The 12,131-nt window shown below is 51.9% G+C and overlaps 4 protein-coding genes across 4 annotated transcripts; 1 reads left to right on the top strand and 3 right to left on the bottom strand.

The window, feature by feature from the left end:
- Window positions 1-467: 467 nt before the first annotated feature.
- N7468_003329 (putative arginine transporter) lies at window positions 468-2,277 on the bottom strand (the record flags this gene model as incomplete). Its single annotated transcript, XM_058472626.1, has 3 exons — window positions 468-1,838; window positions 1,901-2,031; window positions 2,091-2,277. The coding sequence occupies 3 exons, from the start codon at window positions 2,275-2,277 to the stop codon at window positions 468-470; spliced, it is 1,689 nt and encodes a 562-aa protein (XP_058331629.1).
- Window positions 2,278-3,242: 965 nt separating this feature from the next.
- On the bottom strand, window positions 3,243-3,813 carry N7468_003328 (MARVEL domain-containing protein; the record flags this gene model as incomplete). Its single annotated transcript, XM_058472625.1, has 3 exons — window positions 3,243-3,351; window positions 3,407-3,689; window positions 3,738-3,813. 3 exons carry the CDS (start codon window positions 3,811-3,813, stop codon window positions 3,243-3,245), a joined length of 468 nt encoding a protein of 155 aa, XP_058331628.1.
- Window positions 3,814-6,004: 2,191 nt separating this feature from the next.
- On the top strand, window positions 6,005-7,724 carry N7468_003327 (O-acetylhomoserine aminocarboxypropyltransferase/cysteine synthase family protein; the record flags this gene model as incomplete). Its single annotated transcript, XM_058472624.1, has 7 exons — window positions 6,005-6,051; window positions 6,103-6,228; window positions 6,281-6,317; window positions 6,409-6,680; window positions 6,754-6,817; window positions 6,884-7,452; window positions 7,523-7,724. 7 exons carry the CDS (start codon window positions 6,005-6,007, stop codon window positions 7,722-7,724), a joined length of 1,317 nt encoding a protein of 438 aa, XP_058331627.1.
- A 790-nt stretch (window positions 7,725-8,514) lies between these two features.
- N7468_003326 (Nrd1 complex RNA-binding subunit) lies at window positions 8,515-10,932 on the bottom strand (the record flags this gene model as incomplete). Its single annotated transcript, XM_058472623.1, has 5 exons — window positions 8,515-10,193; window positions 10,281-10,380; window positions 10,510-10,646; window positions 10,687-10,756; window positions 10,813-10,932. 5 exons carry the CDS (start codon window positions 10,930-10,932, stop codon window positions 8,515-8,517), a joined length of 2,106 nt encoding a protein of 701 aa, XP_058331626.1.
- Window positions 10,933-12,131: the final 1,199 nt, after the last annotated feature.

The following is a 12,131-nucleotide window of genomic DNA, read 5'->3' as shown; positions in this document are numbered from 1 at the left end:
ATTTGATTCCTGGCAAAAACTAGTGTGCCGATAGCTCGACTACAATCCAATACCCCTCTCCTTAGAAGCGCACAGGAAAAACAATCAGAAACCAAATCGAAGGCAGTTGGTCACTATGGAGAACGTCTGATTGGCGCGATCCTGCCAGTCGCCCCGGGCTGATCGTCATGCGCGCAGATGTCCTCCACATGCCGATATCACATGGAAGGGCGTACTCGGCAGAACTCAGGTCGCAACGAGATTGGCTTTTCGGGCTCCCCTCGGGTATCGCACGGCGCGTGGGAAAGGTCAGGATGGGATAGGAGTATGTATGATGATGTATTTCTACGTGCGGTCCGTGAATTTTATCACACGGATTTGATTCGAAGTACCCAACGCCATGCCACAAGGGAGAATGCTACATGAGAACAAAAACTAAACAGGATCAAGGAAATATGCAACAGGAGAACTGAACCCCGGGGCAGGTCTTAGCCGCCAATCCACTGCCATAGCTTAACATACCACGTGGTTGACTTTGGCTCGTTCGTCTCCCACGTCTCGTTTTCGAAAGTCGTTCGGCCGGTGTCAAGGTCCGCCTCGAGCGACCTAACGAACGAAGGGCGGAAGATCACCTTGTGGCCGATGTAAAGTACCACAAACAAGATCAGACTCAGGTAGTTGATGAAAAAGTCCTCGACGGAGAACGTCGGGAAGAAACAGGTAAATCCCTGAGTGAGAATGATAAGGACGTTGAAGAACAGGCCGTACCAGGAAAACCATGGCTGCCACATGGCCTTGTAAGGCAGCACGTCGCGGGAGATGTTACGGGCCTTCAAAGCGCGCTGGAATGCTAGATGACAGGCATTGAGAGAGCACCAGGTAATGAAACCGGCGACGCCCGAGATCTGGAGCAACCAAGTGAACACCGTCGAACCCGCATTGGACACATTGAGGAAGCCCAGCAACCCAAACAGAGCCGTAAAGCCCACAGCATAGTATGGCACTCCGCCTTTGCTGGTCTTCGTGAAGAACCGTGGTGCGAAGCCTTCCTGCGCGAGACCGACGATAATACGACTACCGCTGTAGACGTTCGAGTTCGCGGCCGAAAGGACCACCGTCAAGAGAACCGCATTAATTAAAGATGGAAGCACTGCAACACCGGCTCGGCGTGCTGCGATCACAAATGGCGAGCCGTTTCCGTTATTGGAACTGGCATCGGTGCCACCACTCGACACCAGATGGCTGTCGTTTGAGGGAACCACGATACCGATGAAGAAGACGGTCAAGACGAAGAAAAAGATGATACGGTAGAAGGTCTTTCGGATCGCGGAAGGGATCGTCTTACGGGGGTTCTCGGTTTCACCCGCCGCGATGCCAACCAATTCGGTTCCTTGGTAAGAAAATCCGGCCTGGATCAGGACAGACCAGAAACCGACAAACTTGGCCAAAGAATCTGGGTGGACATGTTCATAAGGGACAAACGGACCCGGATGGACCCAGTATCTGAACCCCAGGTAACCCTCATCGCCCACGCCAGCATTCATACAGATAGCGAAGATCATGAACCCAATCACCGTAAGCACCTTGATACTCGAGAACCAGAACTCCAGCTCACCATAGAAGTTCACAGGGAGCATATTAAAGACGATAATCACCACCCAGAAGACTGCAATAAAGATGGCAATCTGAATTGTGGGGTCCCAGAATTGGATGATCAGACCGGTGGCGGTCAATTCCAATGCGAAGGTCGATGCCCAGGAAAACCAGTAGATCCAGCCCATGGCAAAGCCCAGACTAGGATCGATCAAACGGGTTGCGTAGCTCGTGAAACCTCCTGCGACGGGTATGTAGGTAGCAACCTGGAGACATGTCAGTCAGCGCCCAGTCTTACGGTAAATTGGGACAAGATCCAAGAACCCACCTCTCCCAGAGCGGTCATGACACTATAGACAATGGAGCCGACAAACATATACGCGATCAGGGCGCCCACAGGACCGGCTGTGGAAACGGCCTCTCCGCTACTGATGAATAGTCCCGTTCCGATAGTACCACCTATGAAGGACCGCGAGTCAGACACATTTTTCATCCCATAAGGCCTCCGTTTGACTTACCGATAGCAATCATCTGAAGGTGTCGCGACTTCAGACCCCGTTTGAGGTCGGGCTCGGCACTGGCCGGTGCTCCATGCTTCTCTTCATAGTCGACATCATATGGGTGCGCAGGTTCCGGCTGTACCTGTGTGATGGGCCCGTCTTGGTCCATCTTTCCCTTCTCCAATGATGCCTGTGTTGCGTCCATCTCTGACTCCGAGGAGCGATGTGCAAAGTGGCCGGTTGAGAGAGAGACCAATTGACCTTAGGGGCAAGATTTGCAAAAGGCGCGCCGATTCTCCACTCTTGGTTCCAAACGTCGCTGCAGGAGCGGGCGAGTCCGAGTCCCCAAGGCCGTGCGGAGAGATGCTCCAACCCCTCTTGGTGAATTGGACGATACAAGGGGAAGGATTATTGACACGGGAGAAGTGACACGAATTCTTTTTCGTTTTTTTTTGTTCGGAGAAGTTGGCGCAATGGCATTTTTTGACTTTCTATATTCGCCGCACGAGACCGCGACATCTCCGGAACTAAGAAAAAATTTGCCCCTCAAGCCAAAATGTGGGCCTTAACGGACCAGAGACCGAGATTGGAACGAATTTTTCTTTTTTTCCTTGCTTTTTACTCGGTTGGATTTATCTCTTCCCTATGTTGTCTGACTCGGTGGCGACCAATGCGCCTGGCTTATCTCCAGGTTTTTAAGGGTTCGAAACCCTTCGTTCCCCCTAATGTAGGATTTAAATTATTGGCTGTGAGAAATTAACTTTGAAGCTAAAAAGGCCCGGTGTGACAAACCCCAGCTTTCGGCCTCAAGATTGGAGGACCCTGTTTACAGACCTAGGAAAACAGCTTCAATCCTCTCATGTAAGTTGAGCTCTTCCAGTACTCTGTAGACATCATAGAATTCAGGGTGTTGGGAACGAATTGGTGAGTTCCGCTTGCGGAACATCCTTTCCGTTCTTGGTTCGGGTTGCCCCGATAAGAGCGGGGGCTTTTGATAAATTCGATCCCACAACTAATACAAATGACATATCGTGGCTTCCCGCATACAAAGCTTAAAACACCGCCATGGCTGGTCATCAATCATCGGGTATCGTGAAACATTCAGACGCAAGAGGCGAAAAGCAAATCACCAACGCAAACTCCATGGGACTTGGAGCTTAGCGCCCATCCTCAAACCCCGAGATGGGCGTTGTGCGGTGTTTTTTGGGCGCTTTCGCCGCTGTTTCGGTGATTCAAGACATCAAGAACAGCGAAGAAGTTTGTCACGGCGAAGAGGGCCCTACGGATGATCAGAGTTATTAACCAGCCCAGTTTCGACGCAATCATGCACTTACCATTCAAACGAGGCAAAGACCGTGGCGGCCTGAAGCGCGTGACAGGTACTCCAGACACAGGCCGCCGGCGGGGGCAACTGGGCTCCAAGGGCGATGAAGCCCGCAAACCAGAAGATCATCGTCACCACCTCCACCCCCAACACTACGAAGGGGTGTGCTAGATTGGGCGCGTGGAGAGGGGCGACTGTTAGATACGGGGTCGCAAGGAACGCTGTCCAGACGCTCGTGAAGAGGTTGAAATCAACTGTGCTCGAGTAATTCCATCCATCCCATGTACTGACCACTGCTGAAGATTAGTCTCACCTCGAAGGTCTGCTTTGGGACGACTGACCGTATGCTGTCAACCCTAGTATGATAATGGCGAAAACGACTTGCACGGCACGAACAACGTGGATCCACGGTATCATTGTAAATGGTGTGTATGCGAACGACTCGGTGATAGTTTTGGAGCGGTAAACCTGGGCGAAGACGTGGGTTTAGTACAATATACTAGAATGAAATCAGCGGCGTCGCGACGAGCGCCCCTGGGGAAACAGCTTCGGGTCAGGTGTCACCCTGCAGCTGATGCTGCCCAATAGGGCTGCTGGGGAATGAGCCCCCTCACACTCACCTTCAGATCGACCGTGGAATGTATTTGTTGCAGGGAGTGATATGTAAGGTTATATCGAAAGCTGCTGCCTGTCGAGATTTATTCGGGCCTCTTGGCATGATTGTCCGTTAGGTAACTTGAAGAAGTGCACCGCCACTGGTGGGGTGAGGCTTCACTGCCTAAAATTCAGACTCGTGTAATGTTTACAAACCTTTATTTTAGGTAACCATTGCGTGTTTGGATAGAGCTATCTGCATTGGATCCTATGCTGGGTCCTAGCTAGGACGTCATGCTTTTGGCTAATGAGCCCCTTGTCTCAAACCTCGGCACCCCACAGACCGGGACTGGTCCATTCAGGTTTTTCATCTTTCGTATGCCACAAAAGGAGTTACTGATAAAATGACGGAAGATAGATCACGAGCCACAGAAGCATACATAGCACTAGGCAACAGGGGTTTGAGGACTCAGTGAATATGCTCTATGCATGCGGACATGGAGTATTACTATCGCCTAGATATCGCAAGATGCGTACTCCGTCGATCACTACTTCAAGAGCTCACGGGGCGCACTCTCAGATGGCTATGGTAAGATGATAATCGTAGCCCAGGATCTTTGGTCCAACAACTGATGCGCTTCCATAACTTGATCCAGAGTGAATGTTTTGATAGGCAACTCCATCTTACCCTTGACTATGTCATAAGCAATCTCCTCAATCGGTGTCGCCCCGACAGCCTGTGGCGTACTCTTATAAGTAGTCAGCTTTACTGCGCAAGGAGTAGACCCCAAAGGGTGTGAACTGCTCAAACGTCCGTTTGTCACTGCGGCCCCGCAACGAGTCCAAGGTGACAACTCCAACCAGTTCGAGGATTTTGGGGAAGGGGTTCCGCTTCTGCACTTCAACCACAATGGACCTACTATTGATCATAACATCGTCGAGGCCGGTTCCATGTAAAACATTAATGGGTGCCGGGTTCCGAGTCGTTACCGTGATTGGGAATCCTTTAAGAAAGGGCTAATGCTGCGGCTGCAAGGACTTACTAGTAGCTTTAACACTAAGAAAGGAATACGGACATGCGCTACAAAGCCCAGAGACCAGTCAAATCTGCAGCATAAGCCACACTGATTGGGATTGAATTCTAGTGCTACACTTGCCCCAGCTAGCGAGCCAGTTTTATATGCCCTTGGGGCCTCCAAAGTTGTAAGCATCCAAAATATCCAAAACATCGAAACATTCCAAGGTCAAAGCATCTATCGAGGGCGTGCAGAAGCGTGTAGCGGTGCAAACTGCCCAAACATACTGGCCAATCCCACCAAATAATCGGGTGGAGGTCTGCCCGGGCGGCACGGTACTTCAGTACACATCCATGCAAGTACTCTGGATTGGTCTCAATCCTCAACCCCGGGAATCGATATAGCAGGACTTGGACTGTTCATCTATGCCCTTTGGGGAAGAATTCTTCACTTTACTGTGGAGTCAGAGGGAAGCATGGAAAGTGCTCATTTTGTGATTCTTGGAATCCTATGTATATATTTGACTTTCCGTACCCCATACTGCTTGTATCTGACCGTTGCTCCCATTTTGAATCCATGTTCGTTACCAGCACCGAGGAGCAGCAGTCCATCGGGTCTGAGTGCCGTACCGCCAACCTCCAAACAGACATTGGACCCTGAGTGCTCAGGGTCACAATAGTGGAGCTACTACTGACTATACCCCGCCAAAGTCAGGTCTGTGGGGGGTTGTTTGGCGGGTTGTCTCTTTCTATTGGCTGCTGGAAGATGTCGTAATTGGAGCTGCAGTCTCCGGAATGAACTTTGGACGGTGGAAGCGTTCGCCCGGGAGACTCAATCACGCCATCGTACCGCCCCCTTATAGTTTTAAAAGGACATGCCCCTCCCTCAGGCCGATGTTAAAGAGTGCTGCCCGTTCGTATCGCAGATACTTGACCCCCTGTTGCCGAGAGCAAGCTTTTTCCTACCAGTAGCTCCGTGTATCGCTCCGCATTGTCAAGATGTCCGACCAGAACCTTCGCTTTGAGACTCTCCAGCTTCATGCTGGGTAAGCTGATCTCTGGCTGGCACGGAATTCTAGAAGCTAACAATGTTCTAGCCAGGAACCAGATCCCACCACCAATGCCCGAGCAGTCCCGATCTATGCCACTACCTCCTTCAACTTCAATGACTCTGCCCATGGCGCAAGGCTCTTCGGCCTCAAGGAATTCGGCAACATATATTCGTAAAGGTCCCCTGCTCCAATGCGCCCGAACTGGAAGCTAACTTCCCACAAGACGTATCATGAACCCGACGGTCGATGTGTTCGAGAAGGTAAGAGAACAAGATCACATTATGAGCTTCCACTGGGCTTGCGTAGCCTTTCGTATATGGCTATATGTGTAACTTGCGCTGACTTGAGAAGCGTGTTGCGGCTCTGGAAGGTGGTGTTGCTGCCGTCGCGGCTTCGTCTGGACAAGCAGCCCAGTTCCTGACCATCGCTGCGTTGGCAAGATCGGGCGATAACATCGTCTCTACCAGCAATCTATATGGTGGGACTTACAATCAGTTCAAAGTCCTGTTCCCTCGCTTTGGAATCACCACGAAGTTTGTGCAGGGTGACAATGCCGCGGATATTAAAGCTGCAATCGACGACCGAACAAAGGCTGTCTATGTGGAATCAATTGGCAATCCACGGTAAGACATGGGACCTGGGTTCCACCGGTAGGAGAGAACCACGTTCGAATGAGCCGGCTAACGATGGAGCCAGATACAATGTACCTGATTTCGAGGCTATTGCCGAAGTGGCTCACGAGAAGGGTGTCCCCTTAGTGGTGAGTTCAATACCGAGAAACGAAAGCAGAACATCTTCGCTTATCTCGCGGCATTTTTCCTGCTAGGTGGATAACACTTTTGGAGCCGGTGGCTACTTCATCCGTCCTATTGACCATGGGGCCGATATCGTCGTACACAGTGCCACGAAGTGGATCGGGGGTCATGGAACTACCATCGGGGGTGTGATTGTGGACAGCGGCAAGTTCGACTGGGGCAAGAATGCTGCTCGTTTCCCACAGCTAGTCGAGCCCTCCGAAGGCTACCACGGGTTGAAATTCTGGGAGACTTTCGGCCCTATAGCTTTTGCCATTGCTGTTCGAGTTGAGCTTCTCCGCGACCTCGGCTCTACATTAAACCCATTTGCGGCCCAGCAGCTGATTCTCGGGCTGGAGACTCTGAGTCTCCGGGGGGAACGCCATGCAACCAATGCTTTGGCTCTGGCAAAGTGGCTTCAGCAGAATGAGCACGTTAGCTGGGTTTCTTACCCCGGTCTTGAAGATCATCCCTCCCATGCGACTGCGAAGAAGTACTTGAAACGGGGCTTTGGTGGTGTCCTTTCAGTCGGTGTCAAAGGCGGCGCTGCTGCCGGAAGCCAAGTCGTTGATGGTTTCAAGTTGATCTCCAATCTTGCGAAGTATGTTGGCCCTCTCGGAAACCTTTATCAAGCCCCGCGTTTCCCGAAATTTACTGACTATATTGACCAGTGTTGGTGACTCGAAGACTCTGGCTATCCATCCTTGGTCTACAACCCATGAGCAGCTTTCTGACCAGGAGAAGCTGGATTCTGGCGTTACGGAAGATGGCATTCGTATTTCGGTTGGCACAGAACATATTGACGACATCATTGCGGACTTTGAGCAGTCATTCAAGGCATCTAAGGCAGCAATCCCTGACCGTACTGCTTGATGAGCCCAATCCAAAGATAAGAAGAATAGACGGGCAACCTCTTCACTCAAAATCAGCGACTAGGGGAAGAAGGGTGCCGCAACCTTCTTTTGCGCTGATGGCCGAACACCATAGTAATGCAGTTACGAAACTAGGAGACTATATACATATACCACATTTGTTCTTATATGAGATGACCTTGAGAGGTCTGATATCGTATCCTGGCTAAAAGGGGTTTACTCAGGAGATGAATGGACACCCCGTCATCCTTGGAACACATGTCAGATGCTTTCATCCATTAACATCCGCTTTAGTAAACACGCCTCTGACCAGAGTCAGCAGCTTTCGGGAGGATTCCAAAATTTCCTACATTGTGAAGGGGCGCCGCATGCTGACAAGGTAATGGTTCTACGATAGGGAGACACACAGAGCTTATAATAAAAATCCAAAATACAGTAGGAATTTAGCCCAACCTTGGGAGCTTAGCATCTTTAAACCATCCTCCCAATCCGCAGTGGGCATATGCAATGTAACACATGAATGTGAAAGACGACAGCAAGATAGGGAAATGAGAAAAGAGGAAAAAGAAAAAAGACAAAGAGAAAGAGAAACGAAGATAGCGCAAAGAGCCTCTCCACCGAACTGATACGAAGCCTACCAAACCACTAAAACGCCAAGGCCCAACATGGACCTGAAAACCGAGTACCCATATGCATGAGTGTTGGATTAAAAAAAAACAATACGACGGGTGAGACCAAGCCAGTGGGGGAGAAGAACATCGCGGGAGAGATTAAGGTAAGATCTGGTTGCTCTAGTTGCCCTGACCTGTGGGAGGAGGCTGACTGGATGGCATAGAACCGGCCTGGGTCCCTCCCATCATGAAACCAGGAGGAAGCATGGGCATACCCGGGAAGTTGAAACCATACGCAGGGACCGCGGGGGGAACTGCAGGGTTGTTGAGATTGCCAAAGTCGGGGCGGTCGTTCTGAGGGGGCATGCCCGATCCACCGAATCCATCGCGCTCTTGACGGCGCCCACCAGGACCGCCACCCACAGGGAACCGATCATTGGTGCGAGTGGATACAGGGCCGCGCTTACCGCCAGCGTCAGTGGGGATACGGCGACTAATGGCCTTCGAGGATACACCAGCGCCAATTTCAATGTCCGGCTCTTCAACAACCATGCCGGACTCAATGGGCCGACCGCCAGTGCCACCATATTCCGCAGTAAGCATCCATTTCCGGTCAGCCTCGGTGAGACGCTCGATAGGAATCACACTGACTCCAGTCTGGTAGTCACTGCAGTCACGCGGGCCAAATCCAACACCCCAGCGAGTACGCAGTTGCATCTCCCCCGAGCGGAATGATTCCATGCCATCCCTAGCAGCAATAGCATCCTGGCGAGTGATCATCTTGATGAAAGCGTGGCGTTTATCGACATTGACGATGCAAGTCTGTACGATGCCGAATTTGTTGAAAAGACCACGCAGATGAGCTTCGGTGGAGGTAACGCCGCCAACGAACAGAGTCCGGCTGAGAACTTTGATGTTCCCTTGGCCGATGGAATAATCCCACTCGATCAGCTTGGGCCCCGGAGGTGGGAGATTTGGATCCTTGCCCTTAGGTGAAGGGGAGCGGCGACGACGTCCAGGAGGGCTTCGTTGGCGATACTCATTCCCACGACGGCCGCGGGCATCCCGTGGATCCCCTCGGCGACCGGGAGAATCACCGTGGTAGTCGCCATACACTGGGCTGTCGCGGCGGCGGGGAGGAGATGCGGTTCGGCGGCGGTCCCAGCCGGGGGAGCGAGAGCGACGGCGGTAGCCACCAGGAGAGCGATTATAGTCCCGCTCACGGTCATCACGACCCTGGCCGTCCGGAGCACTCCAGCCACCGGGAATTTGACCTGGCATAGCATTGAATCCAGGGAGCTGGCCTGGGGTGGAACCCATTGAATTGGTCATATTGAAGATTTGCAGCGCAGTGCCCCACTGATCTTGCGGAACCCCCTGCGCTGCAAGCATCTGAAGAAGCTGCAGCTGTTGTGTGAATGCATTTCCATCTCCCATGGGAGGGGCTGCGGCCTGGGGCAGCATTGCAGCCATGGGATTAGGTGCGGGAGCCATTGGGTTGGGGGTCTGGCTTTGGCTTTGCGGCTGGCCAAGGGCAGGATTCTGAGCGAAGCCGGCTAAGGCAGCGTAGGGGTTTGCCACGCCGGCGGTAGTAGCATATGGGTTTGCGGTAGAAGGTGAGAGAGTCGAGTCGGCAGAGGAGACCTGAGGGATGGATGGATTCAAGGCAGCGAGAGGGTTCGCAGGAGCGGTGACAGGAGCAGCAGCAGGGGCGGCTGTGTTTTGTTTCGCCATATCAGCTAATGCCTTGAGGATGCTAGAGGTATCGGGAGCTGCGCCGTTCGTTGCAGGAGGTTGGGTCGGCGCCATGCTGTTCAGGCCAGGGGCAGGTGAGCCTTCTGGAGTTGTCGATTCGACATCTGGAGGGGAAGTTAGAGGATTGAGTTCGCGAACTGACCACTAACGAAAGAGAGGCGAAGGAGAATTGGTAGGGGAAGGCAGCTTACTTTGCGGGGGAGCGTTCAATTTCTCGCGGAATGAAGCAAGTAAAGGCGCGGGGAAGGTGTAGCCTCGCTCCCAAATGTCGATCAGTTTCTTGATCTTTTCCTATACAGATCGCAAAACACCATGAGTTATACGATCCAATCCCAATACGGTTATCTAGCCAGCGGCGGTTCGGCCCCCAAAACCTGGGGAAAGAAGCCCCGCGGCTTAAAATGCATGTCTAGTGCGTACCTTTTGATCTTGTGGGGCGTTGTTTATGATATTGTCCATCAGCACCGGGAGCAGCTCTGAGACTCGGTGCACGCCTGCAGCAAAGGTTCCATCGGGGGCGTCAGGCCCGGGAGTCTGCCCAGCCTTTCGAGCGGCCTCTACCCATTGTCGAGTTACAGAGTCTACGACATAGAGCACCCCCCAGCTTGTGCGTGCCCGGTGCCTTCTTGAAATGGGTGAAAATCTTTTGGATCAGAACCGATTCGTTCTGAGATCAGTTAGCAAGTCGTTTCTTGGAGATTTAAAGCGCCGTTGAGCCCATACCTGAACGTTTGCAGTGCACAGAGCCGTGATACTGCCAATTTTGGAACCAGAGACGCCTGGAGGCTTCAGAGCCAGCATGGACTGGAGATAGTTCTCCAACTCCGCTACAGCCGATGACATGGCGCGTGTGAGAGACGAGAAAGAATAAGGAAAGTTGGACGTTCCACTCTATTGCCGTCTGCGACCAGTAGAACAAGTCGCGAGGCCGTCGCTACTTCCGGGGAGATGAGGAGTGAAGAAGAAAGTGAGCTCTGTTCTTTTTTTTGGGCAAGAGAAACAAGATTAGAGAGAAGAGTCGACTTCCGGAGCAGAATAATCTTAATGGTTGGCCTTGCACTACAGCAGCGTATTCACTGAGGAGACCAAAGCAAACTTTAAGCGACGCCGCCTACAGCTGGAATACAGCCTAGCGTATGGAAAATGTCCACCAGGTAGATAGCCACGGCTGAGCCGGTGGGAAAGTACGAGAATTAAGAGTACGAGAAGGTACAACCTAAGGCGCGTACTGCAGATCCAGGACCGACGAGTCCGTGATTAGCGACGGATTTACGGTAGTACAGAGAATCCGTGGGTAGAAGAAAGACGGTCGAGATGATGGGTGAGATGGACAGGAGATGGAAAAGATGGGGGACGGGGACGGGGAGTTCGTGAAGTGAGGAAGTGAAAGGAACACACACCCCCAAGGGAAGAATCTGCGTGTCAGTGCACTAGTCCTGTCTTAGAATAATCTACACGTGATTATCATGTGACCCGTGTTACGTTCTGAGCTAGTCGCAGGTCATGTGATAAAACGGAGCCCGGTCTGAGAGGTTTCCTAGGCTACGGACTCCTGCCAATGAACCTGACTTTCAAGACAGATAACTAGTAGCATGAGGCGCTCCACTCACTATAGGAGATGGCATCAAAACAAACGATGGACTTATGGTGTATATGCTGTCATTGCTGTAAATATGTCATAAGTGTATCGTGAGAATGGAAAGAATCGCCGAAAGAGGAATGAATATATTCATCTGTCGGGGAGCGGACTAGAATCTAATTCAATAAATATAGTCCCAGCCGTCATTCATGTACATAAGGTACCTACACATGAATCGTTCCTTTGTCCTGCATCAGTTATTTCCAGTACTCTGGTAGATCTCTGGCTGTCCCGAAGGTCTCCTACCCCCCCCCCCCGGATTTCGGTGAGCCCTTTCAGATGACTATCGGTTACAAACGGAATGCCAACTCGACGAGGCAGTTTGCCAGGGAGCCTACATGTACACCTTTCGGAACTGCGCACGAGTTCAGGGGATTCCCTCTCCCGCTGCATAAGATGGGCC

This window comes from Penicillium chermesinum (genome assembly GCF_028974085.1).
Source record: "Penicillium chermesinum strain IBT 19713 chromosome Unknown utg000003l:1.0-5111272.0:1.0-5115320.0, whole genome shotgun sequence".
Classification (NCBI taxonomy): Eukaryota; Fungi; Ascomycota; class Eurotiomycetes; order Eurotiales; family Aspergillaceae; genus Penicillium; species Penicillium chermesinum.
The sequence above is the reverse complement of the archived record's forward strand: the minus strand, read 5'-3'. Positions and strand labels throughout refer to the sequence as shown.